Consider the following 26858-nt stretch of genomic DNA (forward strand, 5'->3'; position numbering starts at 1 on the left):
AGTGAGGCAAAACTTTTTTTGCTTCTTCAAACTTGCTTTCTAATGTATCTAACTTTGGATCAGCTAATAGGATATCATCCATATAGTGATAAATTATGGATTGTGGAAACTTTACACGAATTATCTCCAATGGTTTCTGCACAAAGTATTGGCACAAAGTAGGACTGTTTAACATTCCCTGTGGGAGGACCTTCCATTGATATCTCTTGACTGGCTGAGAATTATTATAATTAGGTACTGTGAAGGCAAATTTTTCTCTATCATTTTCTTGTAAAGGTATGGTAAAGAAACAGTCTTTTAAGTCAATAACTATTATAGGCCATTCTTTGGGTAGCAGAGAGGGCAAAGGCATCCCAGTCTGTAGGGAGCCCATTGGCTGAATTACTTTATTAATAGCTCTCAGATCTGTCAGCATTCTCCAATTACCAGATTTTTTTTAATAACAAATACAGGAGAATTCCAAGGGCTGGTAGATTCTTCAATGTGTTGAGCATTTAACTGCTCTTGAACCAGCTGTTCTAAAGCTTGTAGCTTCTCTTTTGTCAAAGGCCATTGTCCAACCCAGACAGGTTTATTAGTTAGCCATTTTAAAGGTAAGGCAGTTGGTGCTTCTGAGAGTTCAACAACAGTCATGCTCTGTGAACAGCCTGAATGGTTGGTGACTGATTTTTATAGCATGTTATGATATTATTCCTAGAAACATGCATTGGTCTGTATTCCTTTTCTGAAAGTGTAGGAATTTTAATCTGGGTATTCCACTGCTGTAACAGATCTCGGCCCCAAAGATTTACTGCTACATTTGCAACATATGGCTTCAGCCTTCCTCTCTGTCCTTCTGGCCCTATGCATTCAACCCATCTCGAACTCTGTTTTATCTGAGATAGGGTGCCAATCCCTAAAAGTTGGACATCTACCTCTTGAAGAGGCCAATTCAGATGCCATGATTTTGGTGTAATTATAGTCACATCTGCACCTGTGTCTACCAGGCCCTCCAGAACCAGGCCATTAATTCGAATTCTAAGCTTTGGTCTTTGTTCATTTATGGAAGTCTGCCAAAATATTTGTTTTATAGTGTTCTTTGTAAACTGTGATCCATCTATCAAAGCTGTTTTATCATCCATTGCGGTATCGGTTTTTACATTAGGCATTGGTTTATTCAGTTGTCATGGAGAGGAATTTCTTCCACAGTGTCTGGGAATGTTCGTACTACATTTGGTTTGGGGGCCTGCAAGAGGCCCCCTGAGGCGTTTCCCACCAGTAAAGGGTTGCCTTGTATATCTATTTTTGATCTTCACTCACTGGTCCAGTGTCGGCCTTTGCCACATCTTCTACATAATCCAGGAGGTGGTTGGGGTCTCCTGTTTAGGCTATTCCTAGAAGGAGTATTACTTCTAGGAGTACCCCATGTACAGTTTTTACTTATATGACCTGGTGTACCACATTTAAAACATTTGGTACTATGGGGCCTTCTTTCACCTCTGGGATTTGTCTCTCCTATCCAAGCCTCATTACTGTAGTTAAGAGACTGAACACCATTAGTATATTGAATCCATTCTTCCAAAGGAGCTGATCTGATCTTTAATGGTGTAAGTATTCTTCTGCATTCTGCATTTGCATTGTCAAATGCCAAGGACTCAGTTAATACTTTTCTTAATTCTTTGTCTGACACAGCTCTTGTTATAGCTGTGTTCAGCCTTTGTAAGAAATCAGTGAAGGGTTTGTGCGGTCCCTGAAATATCTTTGTGTATACCTCAGTTGGTTTTCCAGGTTCTGGAATTTTTTCCCAAGCATTTAGAGCTGCTGTATGGCATAGGGATATTGTATGCTCATCATAAGTGGCTTGTATATTCCTGTCAGCGAAACATCCCTCACCAAGTATTTGATCTTGGGAGATCACAAAACCTCTGATTTTACCTTATTGTTCTAAATTTTTTGCCTCTTCTCTCAACCAGCTTTTCCACTGTAACTGCTGGCTATATTCTAGGACAGCTGAAATTAACTGATGCCAGTCATCTGGAATGATTCTATGTGAGGTAGACCACGAATTTAACATCTGTCTTACATATGTGGAGTGTATCCCATACGTAACTACTGCTTCCTTTATATTTTTAAAGTCCCTTGTTGAAATTGGTTGTAATGTATATGTCATATATGGCTTGGGGTGTATGTCATCTGCTGGCTTCTCATGGGCGATAACAGGATAAGCCATTGTATGAGAGCCATTTGGAGATGTTACAACCTCTATGGTCTTGACCTTCTGCTTATTAGTTCCCTTGTCATGTTTACTGAGAGTTTCTTCTAGGGCTTGCAAACGAGCACCTAGGGTCTGTTCTAGGGAGTGAACCTCCTCTCTTGCAAGGGACTCCAGATTTCTCATGGAATCATAGAAGTTTTTATGTTCCTCAGAAACACATGATTCCATGGACCTTATCCTATCAATTAACGATAATCTTTCTTCCTTATATACTGTCTGAGTAGCCAAAACTTCACTCTGGAGAGTTAGTGTTCTATCCATTAAATATTCATATTTATTATCAATAAAATCAATTTTTGGGTACAAGCCTGTTTTGTAAATCCTGATTAGCAGATTCTAGAGAAAGAATCTTTTTCTGTAAGCCTTCATTACTATCTTTGAAAGCCTGTAAATCCTGGTTAGCAGATTCCAGAGAGAGAATCTTTTTCTGTAAGCCTTCATTGCTATTTTTTAAAGCAGATTCCAGAGAGAGAATCTTTTTCTGTAAACCTTCATTGCTATCTTTTAAAGCAGATTCCAGAGAGAGAACCTTTTTCTGTAAGCCTTCATTGCTATCTTTTAAAGCCTGTATCAGTCCCAATAATGACTCATCTTTGTTCTTAAACCAGTGTTTGAACACTGTGTGAATGCCAAAATGGTATATCCCAGATATGCCTTAGGAATGTCATATATTTCCAGGAAGATGTCATTCATCATACAGGCAAAAAGGTTTTTAAATTCTTGTGAGATAATGTTGTCGGCCATATTACACGAATTACTCAAAATTTGTTAGTCAATTTTAAGGTGTAAAATTATCAAGTACCTTTATTTGAAACAATATGCTTACCTTTCGTGGGTTTTGGGGCATGTAGTAGCACTTTCAGCCAGCAGGTGGCGTTGGTACAGCTCCAAAACGGGGCCTGCTGGTGATCTTGGCTGGAGTCGGAGATGGCTGAAATGGTGGAAATGGCGGAGATGGCGGAAATCGGAGCTAGCACTCCCCTGCCTCTTTCGCTGGTCTGGGGCTAAGCTAGGGAATTGAGATCGGACTAGCTGCTCCCTTTTTCAGGAATGGAACCGTGTAGGTGTTCCCTGGTTATATGGAACTTTGCAGGCGGGTTTAGGTACCCGCCAGCTAGGGAGGAGAGACCGGTAGCCGCCCAGGCCTTTGGAGTTTGCCCCACGTGAGCGCCAGATATTGGAGAAATTATTTTGGCCACTCCACGTAGTTAAAAGGATATTTATTTAATGGCGTAACTCACAAATTAAGTGAAAAGTAGGTCGCAGGGTATGGGGAAGGTGTATCACAGTCCAGTGGTGTTCTCCGGAGCTCTGTTCAGCGTCCGGGCACAGAGAGAGCCCTGGCCCATCCAGCTCTCAGGTCTCCAGGCGCCTCCCCTCACCCCACCTCGTAGGCATGACAGTTTCCAGAGTCTCAATGGGGGTTGTAACTTTCAGATCCAAGCTGGAATGGCTACCCACTACACTGTATACTCACTGGATATCTTTTAAGTATAGGCAATGAACACCCAGACAAGCTTGAACAAGAAAGGGAGTCAAGCCCCTTGATTCATGAAAGCTGAAGGGAAGTTAGATTCTACCATCAGAACTGGCTTCTTCCCTTTCACACTGGCCCCCTTCTCCAACAGCACCAACACTAGCTTCAGGCAAACTGCTTATTAGCTTAGAACTCTATTTTCTTATTTTTGTTTTTAGCAGTTTTTAGTTCTACAAATGTTATGTTTTATTTGTTTATCTGATTCAGTGGGGTTAGCTTCCCACGAGCAGGGAGTTTTCTATCTATAAGTATACAAGGATTGTCTGCACAGTAGAGTTTCAACAAATATTTGTTAAGTGAATGAACAGATGTTTGCTAAGAGTTCAGGCCAAAGCCCAAGTTTCTGTTCTCATTATCCCAGTTTGGAATTCTTGACAGTCCTTGAACCAATCCTTCCTGACAAGATGTGGCATTCTCTCTGTCATGTGATCACTCTCAACCAGGTGATAGGGTGTGCCCCATTCAAATTCTAGGCTGTGGAATTCAGGGAAGGCAATGACTAAAGATGGTCAAATGGAAACCATTTGAAACAGGCTTTCACAGAGGTAAAAACAGATTTTAATTTGACTATCATTTTCTCTATTCACTGTGAGTGAAGTGTGATTTTCCTAAAGAATTTCCTTCAGATAACAATAGAATAATACATATAGAACAATTCAGATTCATAAGGAGAACCTTCAATAGATTCAAAACAAAAGCTTCATTTAAACTGTAACTATAAAATTGCTAAGGTACTTTAAGAAGTTAAGAAAGAAGTCATGTTTGAGAAGAATGAAATAACATTATATTCAGTTGAAAATGAGATGCTAGATCCTTTGTACTTTACATGACTGTCTTCCATACTGACTTGATGTGTCAAATTATACAATACCTCATCCTATAAAGTAACATTCACAGGTTCCAGAGGTAGGTATATCTTTAGGAGTCATTATCAGCCTATCACAAATGGTATGTGAGATTCACCACATTAAGACAATTAATCACAAATATAATGTCAAGCTACTGTGAATTTTTTTGAGAGCAGGCCATGCTATGTAGCCCATATTAGCCTAAAACTCATGATCCTCACCCACCTCTGCCTGCCAAGTACTGGCACTACAGGTGTGTATCACCACACCTAGTTGACAGTACAATTTTGAATTCTGAGTTCTACACAATAATGACAGAATGTATACTCACTAAAAGATGAAGACTTTCCACAAAGGACCAGGAGTCACTGATTTCAGCTTTTCCTATTTTTAGGATATGTTCTTCAGCAGATATTACCGAATCGGCACTTGAAACATGTACATTCACCTTTCATTCTTGCCATAAGATCCAAAAACAGTGAGTCTCAGAAAATGCTTAGTTCATGTTCATCTTTTGCAATGGCACAATTGTGTATGTCTCTCCCCTACTAGCCTCGGCTTTCTAGCATCTCCTCTTGCAGTGGCAATTGTCCGGTTCAGAATTATGGTTTTGTTCCCTTGATGCAGACTTCCTCTTAAAAGTCACTTTTATCCCTAAACATTTAAGATGTTTTCATCTTAATTAATTAAAACAATCTATTCTTTTGCTCTTTTATTTGTTTCATATAACAGATGTCAATACATCCTTTCCCTATTCTAAAGAATTGAACCTAGATTTATGTGTGTTTATTCTTCACAATGCTGTGCATATTGCAAGTATTCAACATACTTTACCAAGTAAGTAACAGAATTAGTATATTCAAATGAAATGCTGTTTTGAAAGTATATCATCTCTGACCAAAAGGCAAGACCTCAAATACATCTAAAAATCATTTTTATATCCACATTGAAAAAAATAATTATAAGGTCAGTATATCTGTCATTTTACATCACAGAACACTGAGAAGTGTTTTGTAGCTCAAATCTTCTATAGAAAGAATTACCCAAAACAGCAAGCAAGATGGAATACCTTAAGCAGAAATATCTAGCTCATGGTTATGCCAGGTAACAATCAAGGGAACGAGTCCAGGCCATGGGTTAGGAAAGCCTCCAGGATTAATCACAAAGACCAAATAATAAAGGTCAAGAAAGACTGGGGGCAGGACCATCTTGAGCTAGATGCCATCTTCAAGTTGTAACTTGAAAAAGCTGGCTAGAGAATAGCAGGGATTCCCCCTGGGTCATCTGCATACCTCTCGAAGCTGCTGTTGAATCCTTGGCTGCTGTTTTGTCTTCTTTCTGTTGTTCACTCTCTATATATATTGTAGCACGAATCTTAAAAGGTCTTATTAGTAAAAACAAACCTGGTGCCAATTATTGGGCTGAATGCTGGAAGATCAGAGAAGTAGAACCAGCCACAGCTAACCTCACCTCACCAATTCCTCAGCTGATCCTGTTTCCTCAAGACTGGAATTCTCTGAGTGTAGATGTAACCAACCGTCTTATTAAATAAGAAACACAGAACCAATGCAAGGAAGAAAGCCAAGAGATCAGAGCTAAGAGCCTTACCTGCCTGCTGCAGCTAGCCAAGAGACCTCTCCAAAAAGGAGACCTACTCCCTGTATGTTTGTCTTTATATAGTCTTTCTGTCCTGCCTTCTCATTGGTTGTAAACCCAAACACATGACTGCCTCATCACTGCCTGTCTGTAGAGACTTCCAGGTCTTCTATGGTTGGGATTGAGATTAAAGGTGTGTGTCTCCAATGCTGGCTGTATCCTTGAACACACAGAGATCTACCTAGTTCTGTCTACCAAGTGCTGGGATTAAAGGCGTGCGCCACCACCGCCACACTCTTGCTATGGCTCTAATAGCTCTGACCCCGGGGCAACTTTATTAACATACAATTAAAATCACATTTCAGTACAAATAAAATACCACCATATCTGAGTCCTCATCCAGAATGAATCTTAACTGCTGTTAAAAGCCTAAAAGCTTAACTGGCTCTAGCTCCTGGTTTTCATACCTTATATACCTTTCTGCTTCCTGCCATTGCTTCCTGGGATTAAAGGCGTGTGTCATCATGCCTGGCTGTTTCCAGTGTGGCTTTGAACTCACAGAGATCCGCATGGATCTCTGCCTCCAGAATGCTAGGATTCAAGGTGTGTGTGCCACCATTTTCTGGCCTCTGTGTCAAGTGGCTGTTCTGTTCTCTGACCCCAGATAAGTTTATTAGGGTACACAATATTTTGGGAAATACCCAAAATATCACCCAAAGTATCACTACAATATATAATTATACAAATACTACCTGATCATATATATATATATATACATATATGTATGTATATATAAAGTATAACAATATATTATACACAAATTTTAATAATTTCAGCACTATATATAACATTATTATGTAATTTATAATTTTATATTATTTAAAGATTTTTGTGACACTGATGATTTAGCCTAAGGCCTTGTACAAACTAGGAAAGTACCACCAATCTATATCTCTAGTCTTTTTTTTTCCTGATATATAGTTTCACTATGTAGTCTAGGCTTGCTTCATAATTTTCACCCTCCTTTCTCAGTCTTGGTCCACATTTGTTTTCTGAATTTTCTTTCTCTCCTTCTATGATTCCTGCAAGCTTTTGTAAGAATCCAGATAACCCACCTAGCTTAGCACATGAAATTTTTAGAGGAAGTTCGGTGTTTAACAAACATAAAATAAACCTAAAGAAAACATTTTAAATGTTTAAAAAATTTCTTTAATTATAATTTATCCGACAATAACACAAATTGTAACCTGGTGGCAACAATTCCTACTTTATGTAAGAACATATATATGTAGCAATATTTTAAGACTACAACTCTCTATATTGAGTTGAAGGCATGAAAGCATAGTGAGTCTCTTTTTAAAAGATTTTATTAGCATATAAAGAACTATATTATGTTTTTATTTCTCTTCCCCTTTCATCTCTTATCCACCTCTCCTCCTTTGTTTCTTTCTATCTCCATAGCCTCCTTTCTGATTTGATATCAACTATATTATTTGCCTCCACATCCCTGTCTTTCTCAATATTTTTGTTCCAATTCAAGGTCTCTTATTTAGGTACGTTGCCTATATCCACTCTCATACCTCTTTATTTACATCTATACAAATATTGAGAGGTGGGATCTCCAAATGAAAGAGAACATAGGGATTTTTTCTTTCTGAGTTCCTTGATCACTGTCATTCAATGGAGTCTTTACCAACATTCAAAACAAGCTGCAAGTAGGTTAGTTGTCCTAACACCTGGTAGGTGCCTGCCATATTTGCTATCCTGAGTCTCAGAGGATATTGCTTTCTAAATTAAAAGTATAAAAAAAGAACAGCAATGAAACATGGGTACCAAATGTGTTTATAAAATGTATCTACTTTCTAAGGGTCATATTTCTTCAAGTCAATGTGTAGAAACAACTCAGTGCAAGGTGAATCCTGAGATAACAAGTTATTTGCTCTTGAATTATCCAAAGAAGAAATTGAAATTTTCAATAATTTTGTTTACTATTATCTTTTCAGATTTAATTTTGAACTTTAATGATGCTGGAACCCATCTGAGGCCTCTGAAACACTGTTGGAAAATAATTAAGGAAAATCCAAATGGAAAAATAATACTGATATCAGCCACATTTTTAACAATATCCTCTTGAGCTCACTTTAAAAATATGAATCTGTAATGTATCTAAACTCTTGCCTTTTAACATGAAGAATAAAAATCAATTAAACATTAAGGCAGATCTGTAAACAGAGGCTTTTCTCTGTTCTGCCCTGTCTTGTGGCTGCTTGTAAATAATCATTCAGCAACTTGATGATATTAATCACAAACCATTTGGCCTATTGCTCAGGTTTATTACTAACTATCTCTTACAACTTAAATTTACCCATTTCTATTAATCTATATATTTCCACATGGCTGTGGAGTTACCAGTCTGCTGTCATCTTGCTCCTTGGGTAGATAGATGACTTCTCCCAGACTTCACCATTCTCCCTATATCTTTGCTTGGATCTCCAGCATTGCTCCATCCTGCCCTGCCATAAGCCAAAGCAGCTTTTTTTATTAATCAATGGGAGCAACACATATTCACAGTATACAGAAAGACATCCCACACCATTTCTCCTTTTCTGTCTAATCAAAAAGGAAGGGTTTAACTTTAACATAGTAAAATTACATATAACAAAACAGTTATCAAGCAAGAATTACAGTTCAAATATCTAGTCTATTTGCATTTGCCAAAATTAAAGAAACTATTCTATCATCTATCCTATCTTTGTGAGTCTAAAGTTTCATATCTAATTTATCTTTTATCATAACTAAGAAAAAACTATAATTATAGTTATAACTATCTAGTCTTCAACTCCATCAAAGACCCCAGAAGGATATAATATTACCTGAGTAAACAGGAAGTGCATTGCAAGCAACTTCCAAAACTCTAGAAATGATAGAGACATCTGACTATCTGGACAGTCACCGAAAGTTCCTCTGCAACATTGGGGCATCCATCTTCAAGCCTAAGCATATCTTTTAAACATACCATGACCTAGAGTATCTGGCAGTCTTTTTAGTGAAGGATGAAATTTTGTCAGTCACTTTCCTCTGTGTTCTGTAGAATATCTGACAGTTTCTTCTGTGAAGCAGGAACCCTGAAGACCATTCCACCTCATTTTTTTTAATTTATTTTTTTTTTAGTAAATTTATTTTACAACATCATTTAGTTCAACATAATAGCCACAGACTCCCCTGTTCTCCCACTCTCGCCCCCCTCCCCCTCCTCCCACCCCATCCCCCATTCCCACCTCCTCCAGATCAAGGTCTCCCCCGAGGACCGGGATCGACCTGGTAGACTCAGTCTAGCCAGGTCTAGTCCCCCCCTCCCAGACCGAGCCAAGCGTCCCTGCATAGGTCCCAGGATTCAAACAGCCAACTCATGCAAAGAGCCCAGGACCCGGCACCAACACACAGCTGCCTCCCAAACAGATCAAGCCAAATGACTGTCTCACCCGTTCAGGGGGCCTGATCCCGTTGGGGGCCCCTCATCCTTTGGTTCATAGATCCTGTGCTTCCATTCATTTGGTTATTTGTCCCTGTGCTTTATCCAACCTTGGCTTCAACAATTCTCGCTCATATAAACCCTCTTCTTTCTCACTAATTAGATTCCCAGTGCTCCACCAGGGACCCAGCCGTGGATGTCTGCATCCAGATTCCTCAGACCTTCCTTGGATGGGGTTTATGGCACAACTAACAGGGTGTCTGGCCATCCCATCACCAGAGTGGGTCAGTTCCTGCCGTCTCTCGACCATTGCCAGCAGTCTTTTGTGGGGGTATCTTTGTGGATCTCCGTGGGCCTCCCTAGCTCTCTGCTTCCTCCCCTTCTCATGTGGTCTTCATTTACCATGGTCTCCTATTCCATGTTCTCCCTCTCTTTTCTTGATCCAGCTAGGATCTCCCACTCTCTTTCCCTCGACCGTCGCACTTCATTGTTCCCACTCATGACCAGGCTGTTCATGTAGATCTCATCCATTTCTCCGTGTCTTTTTTGGGGTCTCGTTTTCCATGTAGCCTCACTGGTGATGTGAGTAGCAGTTCAGTCATCCTTGTTCCACATCTAGCATCTTCCTATGAGTGAGTACATACCATATTTGTCTTTCTGAGTCTGGGTCACCTCACTCAGGATGATTTTTTCTAGATCGATCCATTTGTCTGCAAACCGTATGATTTTCTCTGCTGAGTAGTATTCCATTGTGTATATGTGCCACAATTTATTTATCCATTCTTCAGTTGAAGGGCATCTAGGTTGTTTCTAGGTTTTGGCTATTACAAACAATGCTGATATGAACATAGCTGAGCAAGTGCTCTTGTGGTATGATTGAGCATTTCTTGGGTATATGCCCAAAAGTGGTATAGCTGGATCTTGGGGGAGATTGATTCCCAATTTTCTAAGAAAGCGCCATATTGATTTCCAAAGTGGTTGTACAAGCTTGCATTCCCACCAGCAGTGGAGGAGAGTTCCCCTAGTTCCACAACCTCTCCAGCATAAAGTGTCTTCAGCATTCCACCTCATTTTGACAAAGTTCAGCAGTCATTTTTCTGAGGGTCCTGCATGTCCAGTTTATATAGCATACAGTCAAGCAGTCGAGGCAAAAGCAATTTCTTGCCCAAATGGCTAATCTTATCACAATGAAAGCAATCTCCTATGGTGTTTCTTTGATGCCCATCATCCTCTTTGAAGTAATTGGTGCTGCCAGGAGCAGACATGTCTCACTGTCAAGAAAAGTCTAAGTTTTTAAAACATTTTAAATGCCATATTCTGTAGGTATTTGAAGTGTTTGATGATTACTTATCTATCAGAAATACATTTTTGTATACCTAGAAAACCTGACTCTCCTCCAAAGTGGCATACCTTTTGATTTAAATTTTGGAGTCAAGATATTTTTAAAATATGTAGGTTGGTTTAATACAACAGCTTTTATAATCAAATGTCTTATAGCAGTCAAAAATTTTAAAGACAGCATAAGAATATATATAATCCAGATTTTTCTGTACTTTTTCCATCTTTATGTGACCCATTTCCTTTATACTATTTTATTTTTCCTAAGAACTTTATATTACTATTTTAAATCTATATTTTAATTTAAGGCTGTATATATTTGTTTCTCTTTTCTCTCTCAAGCCTAAGCATATCTTTTAAACATACTATGACCCATTTAGAGGCCTTTTCTGTTTGAATCTGTTTTCTGTGTTTCTTAAGCCTTTGTTTATATAAGCAAAAACCTTAACCCAGCCCAGCAGATCCCTGCTGGAGCTTATGCTGGTAGCTTAAGCCTGCAGGCAGTGGCTGGGAGAAGCCTCTCTGTATTGTGACCCATGTGAGAGGCAACAGGAGTCTACCATGCAGCTTAACTCATGGTGGTTGGAGACTGAATCCATTTTGTGGGCCTTGTGGCTGGCATGGGAGACTAGGAAACCCAGTGTGGCTCTGTTTCTATGCATTAGAAACTTTTTAAAGCTTTCTCAGATTTTATGTGGATGTATGGGTGGCATGTTGGGTGCCATTTGTAAACTTTTCTCTGTCCTACCCTGTCCCACAGTTGCTTGTAAATGATGATTCAGAGGCTTGATGTTAATTACAAACCATTTGGCCTATTGCTCAGGCTTATTACTAGCTAGATCTTACAACTTAAATTAACCCATTTCTATTAATCTATGTATTGCCACGTGGCCATGGCATTCCCAGTCTGCTGGCATCTTGCTCCTTGGGCTGCTGGCTGACTTCTCCCAGACTCCACCGTTCTTCTCCCTGTATCTCTGCTTGGATCTCCTGCCATGTTCCATTGTGCTCTGCCATAGGCCAAAGCAGCTTTATTTATTAACCAATGGGAGCAACGCATATTCACAGCATACAGAAAGACATCCCACAGCATATATCAATTCAATTTGGTGATTAATGATCATTATATTTATTTGCATATTCAGTTAGTAAATGTTCAATAGAGGTTTATCGAATACCTACTGTCTTTTAGATTCTGTGCTATATAAACATACATAGTTGGATAAGGCTTGAGCTGTACCTTCAACCAGCTTATAATTCTGCAGGAGTAACTAGATACATCAGCCAGGAGCCACATGAAACATCTACTACAGCCCAAGTCTAGGGGTATATTATGATGTACAAACTTGAGTACAGTTAGCCTGCTGTTTATAGTGTTAGATAGATTTTTATCTGATACATCTTGGAATAATGATTTAGAAATTATCCCTGGATAAGTTTTTCTTTTCCCAGCAAAAATGAAGTACAACTTCAGATAGGTAAGCAGTATTGCCTAAATGATGTCCTTGTTGGAGTCTGCTGTGGTTCCTCATGGTAATACGGAACCCACTATCTGAAGATGGAGCTTCAACATGGTTTCAGCATGCCTTTTTTGTACCTCAACCTGCATCTATGTTGATGCAAATAACCCTAATGAAATGTAGTGGTACACCCAAAAGATATGGAAGTAGGGAGGGGATTTACTGGGAAAGAAGAAAGTGTTAGGCAGGGTAGGAAAGGGGACTAAGAAAGAATAATAAAGGCAATGTGATAAAAAATGTATTATATATAATGTATATATATGTACAAAATTGTAAAAAAATAATAAATAAATTTAAAATGCCATTTTGGGAAACAATTTTTAGGAAGTTGAGCTGGTATTTCTCTATTTTCTTCAGTGCACTGTTCTATATTTGCTGAATTATGAGGATACTCACTGCCAGTGTTATACAGATCGTATATGGGATGGAGACATCCAGAAAGACTCTACTCTGACAATCATGTGAGGAGATATTTAAGAAAGCTACAGACAAAAAAAAACCCTCTGCATTACTCCATGATTCTTTAAATGTGTACATTTAGAAAACACAGGTATGCCTCATGCCAAGTTGTTAAACAGTTTCCTCTGCAGGTCACACAGCTCCTTATGTATTAAATCTACAAGTCTGACTCACCAACATAAATATGACATTGCTACCTCCAGAAAATCTGTGGAAAAATGTTTCTGTGTCAAATACTTACGTTCATTATTTTACTCCACATTATAGAATAGATGTTTCAAAATTAGTTTTTGTTTTCTTTGTTGTTATGTGTTAGGACATGTCATTGTCTTAATTGTGTTATATGAAAACTTTTAGACAAGTTGAATTTATAGTTTATTTGAACAATGAAATGTTTCATTAACCAGGGACTTGGTAGATAGGCCAGTTGACAAGATGGGCCAAGCAAGTGTAAAGATCAGAGTTCAAAATTCCAGAACCCATATAAGATGGGTGGGCATGAAAGCTGTCAGTAATTGCAGCACTCAGGAGGCAGAGATAGGAGATTCCTGGAGCAACATGGCTAACAAAACTGGCTAATCAACAAATTCCAGATTCAGTGAGAGATTCTACCTCAATAAATAAAGAGGAGAGTGACTAGCAATACACGTACCACCAACTTTAGGCCTCTACATGAATGCATACATGTTGTGTGATATTTTATTTGTGTTATGACAAATAAAGTTAGCCTGGAGATCAGAGGCTGGAGCTAGCCACTAGTTAACCATAGAGGCCAGACAATGGTGGCACACACCTTTAATCCCAGTACTTGGAAGGAGGAAGCAAGATCAGAAGTTCAAGGCTACCCTGGGCTACACAAGATTGAACCAGTTTAAAAGAGAAATAGAGCAGTGATGGTGCACACCTTTGATCCCAGAACTAGGAAGGTAGAGACAGGAATATAAGGTGGGTGGAGACAGGATTTTGGTCCCCCATTTGGTCTGAGGACTTATAAATCTAAGAAGTTTCTAGTGGCTGCTGCTCTGCTTCTCTGATCTTTCAACTTTTATTCTCAATATCTGACACTGGGTTTTAATGTCAAGACTAATTAGGATCATACTACATACACACATGTATATACATAACCATATACATGTGAATACAGAGAGAGAGAGAGGGAGGGAGGGAGGGAGGGAGGGAGAGAGAGAGAGAGAGAGAGCATTTCCTGAATCAAACAGCAATTGGAAATGGTTTACAATTCTTTCCATACTCTAGTGACCATATTTGTAGGCTATATTTATAATCCAAGAATAAGAAATGACATACGAGGGCGGCGGCCGTGTTGGGGGGGGGAGGGTCTCGGCTCCGCCACCGGCGCCGTGGGGACCCTGGCGGCTGCGGGTGACACTCGGGGCGGCATGGCCGAGGCTGGCGGGGCCGGCCCCCCCGCACTGCCGCCCGCGCCCCCGCACGGCTCCCCCCGGACCCTGGCCACCGCCGCCGGGAGCTCTGCTTCCTGCGGGCCAGCGACCGCGGTGGCCGCGCAGGCACAGCCGAGGGACCGGGAGGCGGCGGCTCGGCCCGGATCACAGTGAAGAAGGCGCAGCTGCTCTGCGCTCTGCTCTGCGGGCGAAGAAACTGGAGAAACTCGGCATGTACTCCGCCTGCAAGGCAGAAGAGTCTTTTAAATGCAATGGCTGGAAGAACCCCAATCCCTCTCCCACTCCACCAAGAGCAGACCTCCAGCAAATAATTGTCAGTCTGATGGAATCCTGCCGGAGCTGAGCCATGCCCTCGCTGCTCATGTTTCCCACTTGGAGAATGTGTCAGAGGAGGAAATGAACAGACTCCTGGCAATTGTGTTGGATGTGGAGTACCTGTTTACCTGTGTCCACAAAGAAGAAGATGCAGATACCAAACAAGTTTATTTCTACCTATTCAAGCTCTTGAGAAAGTCTATTTTACAAAGAGGAAAACCTGTGGTTGAAGGCTCTTTGGAGAAGAGGCCCCCATTTGAAAAGCCCAGTATTGAACAGGGTGTGAATAATTTTGTGCAGTACAAATTTAGTCATTTGCCATCAAAAGAGAGGCAGACAACAGTTGAGCTGGCCAAGATGTTTCTGAATCGAATCAACTACTGGCTCTCCATCACAGCGGAGACTAAGGTCTCCCAATGATGACATCACTGGATACAAGGAGAACTACACAAGGTGGTTGTGCTACTGCAATGTGCCGCAGTTCTGTGACAGCCTACCTCGGTACGAAACCACAAAGGTGTTTGGGAGAACATTGCTTCGCTCGGTTTTCACCATCTTGAGACGACAGCTCCTGGAGCAAGCTAGACAGGAGCAAGCTAGACAGGAAAAAGACAAACTGCCTCTTGAGACGCACGCTAATCCTCACACATTTCCCAAAGTAAGGGGGTGTGCTTGTGGGGCTTTGCTTTATCCCAGGGTCTGAGGTTATGGAGAACAAGCCAAAGCCAACTTAAGTACCAAAATCATGAACATTAGAGAAAGCATCCTGAGAAGAAGAAGAACCCTCAGTTTCTAGGAAATATCTCTGCATTCCATACAGCAAACCTGTACTTATTTTATTTTTATTTGTTTATATTTTTTGAGACCCTGGCTGTCTTTGAACTCACTATGTAGATTAGGCTGGCCTCAAACATACAGATATCTGCTTGTCTCAGCCTCCTGAGTTCTGGAGTTAAAGGTGTATACCACCACTTCTGTTTTAGTTAGGGCTTCTATGGCTGTGAAGAGACACCATGACCATTTTCCTTATAAGGAAAACATCTAATGGGGACTGGCTTACAGTTCAGAGGTTTAGTCCATTATCATCATGGTGAGAAGCATGGCAGCGTGTAGCCAGACACGGTGCTGGAAAAGGAGCTGAGAGTTCTACATCTTGATCTGAAGGCAACAGGAAGCAGCTGTGTGCCACACTGAGTGTAGCTTGAGCACAGGAGACCTCAAAACCTGCCCTTGACAGTGACACATTTCTTCCAACAAGGCGACACCTACTCCAACAAAGCCACGCTTCCTAATAGTGTCATTCCTTTTGGGGTTCATTTTTATTTTGAACCACCACAACATCCGACAGCACTTGTTAAATTGTTCTTTAATGATTTCATATATGTATATAATGCATTCTGATTGCTCTGACCTCTACTTTCTTTTATTGCCTACCTCCTCTCCCATACTAACTTCTTTTCCACATTCACATATTCTTATTTAGTTTTGTCCTCTGTGTTCTACCAAGACTGTCTATGTGGCCATGAGATTGAAACTATCTGTTGTATTCTGTGGGTCCACCAGTGGATACACAACTGAAGGCAATGTCTCTTCACCCTCAGAGTCTGTCAATACCAATAGCTTATCAGTGAGGTATGTGTCTAGCTCAGATCTGTGACTGACTGTGAGAGGGCCAGTCTTGTGCAGGCACAGCCCTTATTTTGCTCTATGTATTTCAGCTACCAGGATGTTAAAGATGGATGAGGGAGAGCATGTAGGTGCAGTTTCTGTCCATTCAGGAGGTGCAGAGGAACCCACTGGCTAATCCTCTCTGAACCCTGGTGAAGTTCCCACCTCTTCGCTCCTGGCCCTTTCAAAAGCAGCCTGCCAGAGCTGGGGTGGAAGCTTCCTTCTGTTCAGCTTTGTACCTCTGAACTGTTGCTCGTAGAATGCACACTCTCTGTGACTCTTAGATCTTGCTTTGCTGCATATATAATCTTTCAGAAAATATGTTATAGCAAAAGGAAGTTTAAGTGCTATATTCTGGACTTTGGGTTTATAAGGATTTTGTTTCTCCATCCCAGTGCTTGGGGCCAAACCTAGGGCTTCACACATTAGGTATGTAGTCGGCCAGTGAGCTATATCCCCAGGCTAGAACCATGAGTTTAAGCTAAGAGGTTGGCTGCTGGAGAGGGGCTGACATGTTGACCAAGGACAGCAATACATGAATGAGATAGATGGTTGAGTTTTGGGGGTGGGTGGAGATTTTTTTTTAAATTATGCCTGAATTGGTGCATAGTGGAAAAGAGTAAAGATTCAAAAACTAACAGGAGTGACAAAGCAGTTCTTCCCTGTCCCACTAAAAACTATCCATTTGGAACATACTGGGAGAAGCAGTTTTGTATTCTTTGATCAAAGATTATTGAATTATGCTTTTGGAAAAACTAATATTTGGATCTATTTGATTTTTAATTATGTGTATGTGTCTGTGTGTAGTTTGTGTATGTAACCACTGATGGTTGAGAAGGCCAGAGGTGCTTGGTTTTGCTGGAGCTGGAGTTGCAGGCAGTTGTGAACACACTTGATGTGGGTTCTGGGAAGTTAATTTGGGTCCTCCTTACAAGAGCAATATACTATCTTAGCTGCTGAGCCATATCTCCAGCCACAGAAAAACTGAATTTTTATTATTAAGATATTGTTATTGAATTATCCAGTTTGTATTTCAGGAAAGATGTTAACAGTTCATGTTTTGATACAAGGTCTCACTCTGTAGTCTAGGCTAGCTTTGAACTCTCAGTTTGTTTTTTTTTTTTTTTTCTGCCTAAGCCTTCCTAGTACTGGGGTTACAGGTGTGTATCACCAAATCTGGCTCTAAACATACTTTCTAATTTTTAAGAATAAGATGGGTCTTGGGTTGGGGGTTAGGGATCAACTAAATTGAAGTATGTATCAAAACCCTATGTGGAAACCTGTTATTTTGTAAGCTAATTTAAAAAATAAAAGTAGCCGGGCGGGAAAAAAAAATGACATACAAAAATTTCCTGATTGATTACTGTTGGTATTTTTCTATTGTGTCCATATTTTGTCAGTCTTCAGCTTTTGATTGTCTGGAGGTTCGACTTTTATTATTTACTGAGTATATGCACAGGTTGAATTATGTAGCAAATTAGATTAGAATTCACTATTCATGAAGAAGATTTTAAGACAAAGTTAAAGTATGTAGAGGGATGATTTTAAGCAAAACAATTCAACTTAACAATGGCAATATGTGCTTTTAGAAAAGCTGCTGTAACTCAATATTCCTTATAAAAGTCATATTCACTTAGGCAAATTCTATGTCTAAGATTTTCCCCTAAATTTTATGTCCATTGTTCCCTAGGTCATGTTCTCAACATAACTGTAATAGTTTCATTTCTGTTTCTGAGATAAACTACTCTAGGGAAAAAAGCAGCCTAGAAGATAATTTGTTGTAAGCTCACAATTCCAGGTTACAGACCTTTGCTGCAGGGAAGTCAAAATGGTGGAAGCTTGGGACATCTAGTGAAATCACATCTATAGTCAGAGGCAGAGAAGGAATGAATAAATGCATGCTTATCTTGCTTGCTTGCACTCAGTTGACTTCTCCACTCTTACACTATTTCTAGGGAATAGTGCCGCTCACTATGAGCTGGGTTTCCCACATCAATTAACTTAATAAATATAATTCCCCTACATGCATGCCCATAAGCTTACCCAATATAAAAGAAATACCTCATTGAGACTTTCTTTCCAAGTGATTTTTGGTTGTATCAAGTTGACAATGAAAGCTAATCACTACACTAAACAATTACCAGGAGACTTTGTGGACCACCTCTTACATGTATCTCATTGAGTTTATTGACATTTTACCAGGTAATAGCAATATAATTAATTCTGTATGTTTGCTTTCTTTCAGAAGTTGTAACAAATTATACATACACACATAAGCATGCACACATGCACACAAATATACAAGTATACAGTTCTGAATATGCTAATTATATATTTAAGGTATAGTATTGCTCTATTATTAAAATATTTCAGTTAATTATAGAAAACATATTTTTAAATTGACTGATCCGTAATTATTCTGTAAAATAGGAAAAGGTGACTTTCTTATGAGAAAATAAATAAATGCCTAAAAGCAGAAATGGGACTAACCTGAAGTACAGAGAAGCAACTCAAAATACAGATAGGAAAAGCTCCCCACAGAGAAACAATTCCAGGTCCTCTTTCAGTTTGAAGTATGTGGGCCCCGGAAACAGGGGATACCTGAAAACCTACATAGATAGATAGCAAGACAGGTAATCTATCTCAGACACCATTTAACCAATGAAGCAGTATTTAAAAAGCACCATCTGTAATATCTGTAAGAGGTGCTTAGCCTGAAAAGCAGGGCCACCCTAGGAAGGTAGAGACACCAGATAAAAAGGAAGAACCTGTAAAACCTATCAGCAAGTGTGTGTCCCTAGAGACTGTAAGTGTCTCCAGGTACTGCCTCTGCAGAGGTCCCAAGAGCAAGGCTTTCTAGCTCTCTACCATACAATGCCTAGGATGAGTCCTGGCCTATGTATGGTAGGAAAGTCTGATTTGAATACAGACTACCTTTTTGTATGTAGGATCACTGTCTATGTACCTGAAGAACCCAAGCATCAAGTTTTGTTTAAAATAGTCTCATGTTACTGATGTACTCAGACACCCAGTAGTATCAAAAAGAAAATGTAGGACATGAGAAAATGTTGATGCTAATGGTTGGTGGATTCATTTTTTGCTCTACACTAGGGTAAAGATTATACATTTTAAACAACTTAAATACATTCATTAGTAATTTTGCTCTAGATTACAATTTAACATAGATATTAAGAATTTAGAACACTAAAACAGTGATGATTACCCTGCATACAAATTGTGTGTGTATGTTCACATGCATACTTGGTGTGTGTGTGTGTTCACATGCATACTTGGTGTGTGTGTGTGTGTGTGTGTGTGTGTGTGTGTGTGTGTTCATATGTATGCAGGTGTTTGCTGTTGTCTGAACCACCTTATTTTTTTCAAAAAGGTTTTCTCGGTCAACCTGGAACTCACAGATTCATCAATACTAGCTGACCATCAAGCCACAGGGACCATTCTATTTTTCTTCCCCTAGCACTGAGATTTTAGGCATATTATGTACATGGATGTTTAATATCTGAACTAAGGTCTTTCTCATATTGTCCAGCAAGCATTTTACTGACTGAGTCATCTCCCCAGCCTCCACACTTTTTTTAAACTTATGATAGTCCTACAGACTGTGTGTTAACATGTCTTTGTGCTTTTCCCTGGCAGACAACTGTGATGCTCCACTGGCCTCTTCTTTGCCTCACCTGTCCTTTAGCAGCTCCTCACAGCTGTCCAGCAGCCATGGCCCTGGCTTTGCAAGACTGAATCGAAGAGATGGTAAGTGTGATTTCTGCTTCATATTGATCCATGGTGAATCCTTTTGTATTTTCATTTAATAAAATAAGCATATTTGATACTTTGTAGAAGGAAATAAAATTCCAAATAAGCACATTTACTTACACTAGAAAGTTTGAGGAAGCATTTGACATGAGAAATTGATCCCTGTGGTCTTCTGGTTGGTCTGATCCTCTGATTGCTCCTCCATACCAACAACCTCCCTTCTGACTGACAGTATTTAAGCGTTTGAATATTTCAACATTTAAGGATTTATTGAAGGTTTTGACATCACTGTATTTTAGCTACAATTCTCAGTTTCTCACCATGAATTAAATTTTTAGCATACACCAAGGAAGAATAAACATATAATGTTTAATTCATGCTCCATGGTAGATATTGTAGTTATATTTGTAAGGATATCTTACAAGGAGTGTGTTTTCTCTTACATATGTTTAGAATGAAGTATAAGAAATCAAATGTTAACTTTCTGTGTGTTATGGTCTGTATAAGTGTTCTCTAAAGACCCCTTTGTTAATGGCTTACTACCAACCTATGTCACTATTGGGTAGTTATAGAGTCTTTAAATAGTAGGGTCTTGCAGAAAGAAGTTAAATGATGGTGGCATTACCTACATGTCTCTCACTGCTTCCTGGCTACTATAAGATGAGGGATTTCCTCATCTTAATGGCCTCACAATGATTTACTGCTTCACCATGACCAAAAAGCTAATTAGGCCAAGCAACCATAGACAGAGACATCAAAACTGTGAGCTAATACAAGTTTTCCTCTTCTTAAGTCAGTTGTCTCATTATTATATTCAGTAGTAAAAGGATAATATATTTATAAAAAGGGAACTTTAATACTTACAATGTATAATTCTGAAATTTTTTCAAGCAAAAGCTTATCTGAAGATTGTGTGAGTATATTCCTAGGGCCACCTGTAGCCATATCTCTTCTTGATGTCAAATCAAATTTTGTATTAAAGCTCAGAGCTGTGAGGATTATTCATCATAGGCAATATTTTTATTCTTATTCTTGTTCAAATTCTTGCAGCTCATACAACACTAAAGCGTGATATGAATCTTAATAAGATTTATTTTCATGTAAATGAAATAAAAATAGTGTAGCGGAAAGTTTTTCCTGTGTCCTGCCTGGTCTGCAGCCACTCAGATACAAGTAAACACACAGAGGCTTATATTAATTAAACTGCTCGGCCATTAGCTCAGGCTTACTACTGACTAGCTCTTACACTTAAACTCAGCTCATTTTTGTTAATCTGTATGTCACCACATTTTCCATGGCTTTACCTGTGTGCCGTTACATGTTGGTCCCTAGACGGTGGGCTGGTGTCTCCTGACACAACCTTCCTCTTCCCAGAATTCTCCTTGTCTGCTTATCCCACCTATACTTCCTGCCTGGCTACTGGCCAATCAGTCTTTTATTAAACCAGTGTACAAAAGCATTATTCTCCTCTTTTCTGTTTAATTAAAAAGGAAAGTTTTAACTTTAACATAGTAAAATTATATGTAACAAAACAGTTATCAAGTAAGAATTACAGTCACAATATCTAGTCTATTTATATTTGGCAAATTTAAAGGAAATATTCTATTTATCCTATATTTATGAGTCTAAGGTTTCATATCTAACTTATCTTTTATCATAACTAAGGAAAACTATAACTATCTAGTCTTCAACCACATCAAAGACCTCAGAAGGATATAATATTACCTAAGTAAACAGGAAGTGCATTGCTTACAACTTTCAAAAATCTAGAATGACAGAGACAGCTGCCTGCCTGGACAGTCACCTAAAGTTCTTCTGCAATGTTGGGGCATCCATCTTCAGCCCATAGGCCTAGTCTCTCAGTCATTTTTTTTTTTCTGTGTCCTGTAGAATGTCTAGCAGTCTCCTCTGTGAAGCAGGAACCTGAAGGACCATCTTGCCTAGCAAAGTTCAGTGGTCACCTTCCCATGGGTCCTGCATGTCCAGTTGACACAACATTTTGTCAAGCAGTCTAGGCAAGAACAGTTTCTTGCTCAAATGGCTATTTTGCCAAGAAGGAGGTAAACTCCATATGGAGTGTCTTTGATGCCCATCTTTTTCTTTGAAGTAAATTGGTGCTGCCAGGAGCAGACATGTCTCACTGTCCAGAAAGTATAAGTTTTTAAAACATTTTAAATGCCATATTCTGTAGGTCTTTGAAGTGTTTGAAGATTACCTACCTAACTGAAATATATCTATGTATATCTAAAAAACTTAACTAACATGACTATAAGTGTGATTATCATAGGTGACTATTAATCACATAGGTGACTATTAATCTGTATTTCTTAATTATCCATTATAATTTAAATGAGTTTCATAAACATAATTACCTTAAACAAGAGTAGAAATATACATACAGTATAACAAAATTAATTTTGTATCAAAGTTTTAAATTTGTATCAATAAACTAAAATCTATACCAATGTAAAACATCTTAAACAAGCTGATCTTTAAAAGTAGGTTCAACTAGCTGGGCGTTGGTGGCGCACGCCTTTAATACCAGCACTCGGGAGGCAGAGCCAGGCGGATCTCTGTGAGTTTGAGGCCAGCCTGGGCTACCAAGTGAGTTCCAGGAAAGGCGCAAAGCTACACAGAGAAACCCTGTCTTGAAAAACCAAAAAAAAAAAAAAAAAAAAAAAAAAAGTAGGTTCAACAATCTATCCTTTTATCCTATCACATCTATATCCTATATTTCCATATCATGTCCCCTTTTCTTTTTTTAGAAAGAGATTGACTATGACAAATAACAATTTGCAACCAGCAATCTAAACAAAGACAAACATCCATAATCCATTTTTTGGGAATCTGGGTGTAGTGTTCTAGGCTACTTCCTGCTGATAGGGGGCACTGGTTATCTTATGGGGCTCCTGAGAGAATTTGAGATAATGATCAAGTCCTGGGAAGACCAGCTATAACCTTTGCTGATAGGTACCATCTGTTAAGGTTCAGGAGGTCTGGCTTGATCAAATCTGATCCATCTTAACCTGGAACAAATACATAGCCTCTTGTTTCCTGTGGAAACAAAGGTAGAGCCTCCTTTCCAAAGCAACATATCCTTAGATTCAAGTTTTAAAGTCAAGATATCTTTAAAATATACATATTGGTTTAACTGAGTAGCCTTTACAATCAAATGTCTTTCTGCTGTTAAAAATCCCAAACACAATATAATCTAGACTCTCTGTGTAATATCTTTACGTGGCTTTTTTTTATATTACCTTTACTGTCTCTTTAAAGACTTTATTTTTTAAAACTTTTTATTTCTTTATATAACTGTCTATATTCATTTTCTTCTCTCTTCCAAGCCTTCATACTTTTTTGCACACACTGTAAACCATTTAAAGTCTTATTCCATTTGAATCTACCTTATTGTGAATCTATTACTTTAAATTGCAGCATTACTAGGACTGAAATGGCAGCTTTGGCTGCTGCTGACTTTGCCCACCTCAGCTTTCCAACATGGTGGAACTACATTTACTGCTGACTCTGTGAGCAGTGGGTTTATGCCTCCCTCAAAGAGGCATGTAGCCCAGAAACCATTATTTTTTTTGTCTGTACTAGCAAAGGCTAAATCCACCACACAGTGTAATGTGCAGCTCGGAGATGCCTCTGTGTACTGCAGTGGGAATCCACCATGCTGCAAGTCAAGCCTGAACACCATGAACCCACCATAGAGTAGCTTAAGCCCACAAGCTGTGGCTGGCCTAAGAGATTCAACTAAGAAGCTGTTTTTAGCTCCATTTTAGAATCTTTTTTTTTTTTTTAAGTTTTCTCAGGTTTTAGGTGGAAACTCTTGCCCCACATTTTGGTGCCATTTGTAGTTGGAACTTTTCCTGTGTCCCACCCAGTCTGCAGCTGCTCAGACACAAGTAAACACACAGATTATATTATTTAATATATTTTGTTTTTTATATTTTATATTAATTAAGTATATTTTATATTAATTAAAACTGCTTGGCCATTAGCACAGGCTTACTACTGCCTAGCTCTTATACTTAAACTCAGCCCATTTCTGTTAATCTATATGTTGCCACATTTTCTGTGGCTTTACCTGTGTGCCATTACATGCTGCTCCCTGGACGGTGGGCTGGCATCTCCTGACTCAGTCTTCCTCTTCCCAGAATTCTCCTTGTCTGCTTATCCTACCTATACTTCCTGCCTGGCTACTGGCCAATCAGTGTTTTATTAAACCAGTGTATAAAAGCATTATCCCACAGCAACACACAGATTTTTAAAAATAATACAAACAAGCTGGTTGATTTCAAATAAAAAATACAACTACCTTCTGACTTCAAGAAACACATCTCACTGACAAAGGTACTCACAGATTTCTGGAAGGGATAAAAGTTGATGCACAAAGCAAGTGGAAGGTGAAAACTAGGTAGCATAGACATTCTTATATCTGACAAAGTAGACTATAGGAGGAAAGTACAAGAGATCAAGAGGGCAACTACATACTAAAAAGGGAAACAATCCATCAGGAAGATAAAACAATTGCAATAATGGACACACTGAATGTTGGGACTTTCAGTTTCATAAAACAAACACAAATGGGCATAAAAAGAGAGACAGGTCCTTATACAATAATGTGGATGACTTCAATATCCTACTTTTGTCAACAGATTGGTTATCCAGAATAAAACCCAACAAATAAACTTCAGAGTTAATCTGTACCAGAGATGAAATAAACTCAATAGAAATCTACACAATAATCCATCCATACATCTTCATGTCAGTGCTGAGTGAATTTAATAGAAGTGTGCCCCCAAGCACACAAATAGCAATCATAATTAAAGAAGAAGTCATGAGTTTGGAAGAGAGAGGTGGGACATAGGAGGAGTTGTATGTTGGAACAAAGAGAGGAAGTAATATTGATACAGTTCTCATGTATGACATTCTCAGAAATAATTAAATTGCAAAAATATAAGGCAATTGTTATCACCTTACAAAAGAACCAACATGTTGTCTGAGAAAGTAAACATAAATCCTGACTCAGAAGCGATTGAGAGTTATATAACAAAATAACATAACTCATGTTCCTAGGGAAATGAGGAGTCAGAAGGCAAGGGTCATCCTGACCTAAAGGCCAGTTTCCTGATCCACTGTATCCATGCATTAACAGGTGATTACACAGACTGATAAATTAAGAAACCACATAGAAAATATGTTATTTAAAAGTTTGACTTCAAGGGCTGGGTATGTCACTCAGTGACAGAATTACTTGCTTAATATTCTCAAGGCTCTGGGGTCAATCCTCAGCCCTACAAAAAATGAAAAAAGGGATATGAATGTGGATGCCAGGAGACATAATGAGAATAGTGTGTGGGATGCTGAAATGGAACTAAGAACTGGTTTTCTTTATGAAATATATTACTGTTTCACCATGTGCATTATCTTGATGACAACTGCAAATCTAAAAATCTTGTTAAAGATACATTTCCCATAAGAACCCTTTTGAGAAAGTGGCATTTCTATCAAATTATGTTTAATTTATTTCCTTGAAGAGCATCTACCAAGACTAGACAATAGCTAGCTCTCCCAAGACTTGATCTTTATCTCAAATTTTTCAAATCCCTAAAGATGCTGTCACCCCCAGACAACAGGAAGTAACTTTAAGAACACAATGCCCACATTTCTAAAAGGTGGGGTGGATGGGTTTTGGTAATTTGATGGATGTTTGTCATTGTTTAGGGAGACTGGTTACAAGTTGTTATTGGTCATGGATAGGGAAAAAATGCTGAACAAAGGAGATTAGATTCAGGAATCTCTTTCTGAAAGGGAAAGGGGGAATATAGTATAGAAATGATCGGATAAAAGGGTATATTGTTGAGTCTACTTTTGAACTAAAAACAACTACTAGTCTCAAATATTTTACATTGGTATGGATTTTTGTATGTTGATAGAAACTTAAGGTTATTTTTGTTTTAATGTACTGTATATATGTTTCTACTCTTGTTTAAGCTATTGTACCTATGCAACTCATTTTAAAATTTAATGTAAAGTTCTAATCCTTAAAGGCTATTATTACAAACTATTTAAGATAATAAAGAAATGTAGGTTAGTAGTTAGTAATCTATAACAATCAAATTTGTGGCCATGTTAGGTATGTTTTCAGGGACAAACAGAGACATATTTTAGATAGAAGATAGGTCTTCAAACACATCAGAGACCTGCAGAATATGTCATTTAAGATGTTTTAATAACATAAGGTTTTTCATGACAGTGATACATGTCTGCTTCTGGCAGCACCAATTTACTTGCACCAAAAAAAAAGGATGATGGACATTGAAGAACCTCTACATGGAGTCTGCTTTTACTGTGGCAAAATTAGTCACTGGGCAAGAAATTTCTCTTGCCTCAAGTGCTGACAGTATGCTGTCCAAACTGAACAAGCAGGACACAAAGCAACTGCCAAACTTTGCCAAGACAAGGTAGGACAGTCCTTTGAAATTCCTGCTTCACAGAAACGTTGGATATTCTAGGTCTATAGGTCAAAGACAAATGCCCCAACATTGCAGAGTAACCTTGTGACTGTCCAAGTCAGCCAGATGTCTCTGTCATTTCTATAGTTTTGGAAGTTATTTGTTCTATACTTCCTGTTTACTCAGGTAATATTATATCCT

At 38.8% G+C, this 26858-nt stretch overlaps 1 protein-coding gene and 1 pseudogene across 2 annotated transcripts in view; both read left to right on the top strand.

Moving 5' to 3' along the window:
- Positions 1-26858, top strand: part of LOC114708431 (protein FAM240B-like) — a 153399-nt gene that overhangs the window by 19091 nt on the left and 107450 nt on the right. The window contains exon 2 of one of the 2 annotated variants that reach the window (XM_028891724.2): positions 20083-20193. Coding sequence is in view for 1 of the 2 variants with exons in the window: in XM_028891723.2 (XP_028747556.1) it covers positions 20058-20193 (136 nt within the window). In the remaining variant the exon portion in view is untranslated. Of the gene's footprint in view, positions 1-19812; positions 20194-26858 lie in introns of those variants that run through there. The other variant, XM_028891723.2, reaches the window with a different exon arrangement.
- Positions 14342-15569, top strand: LOC114708430 (annotated as a pseudogene).

The sequence above is a fragment of the Peromyscus leucopus genome, chromosome 5, assembly GCF_004664715.2.
Source record: "Peromyscus leucopus breed LL Stock chromosome 5, UCI_PerLeu_2.1, whole genome shotgun sequence".
Taxonomy (NCBI): Eukaryota; Metazoa; Chordata; class Mammalia; order Rodentia; family Cricetidae; genus Peromyscus; species Peromyscus leucopus.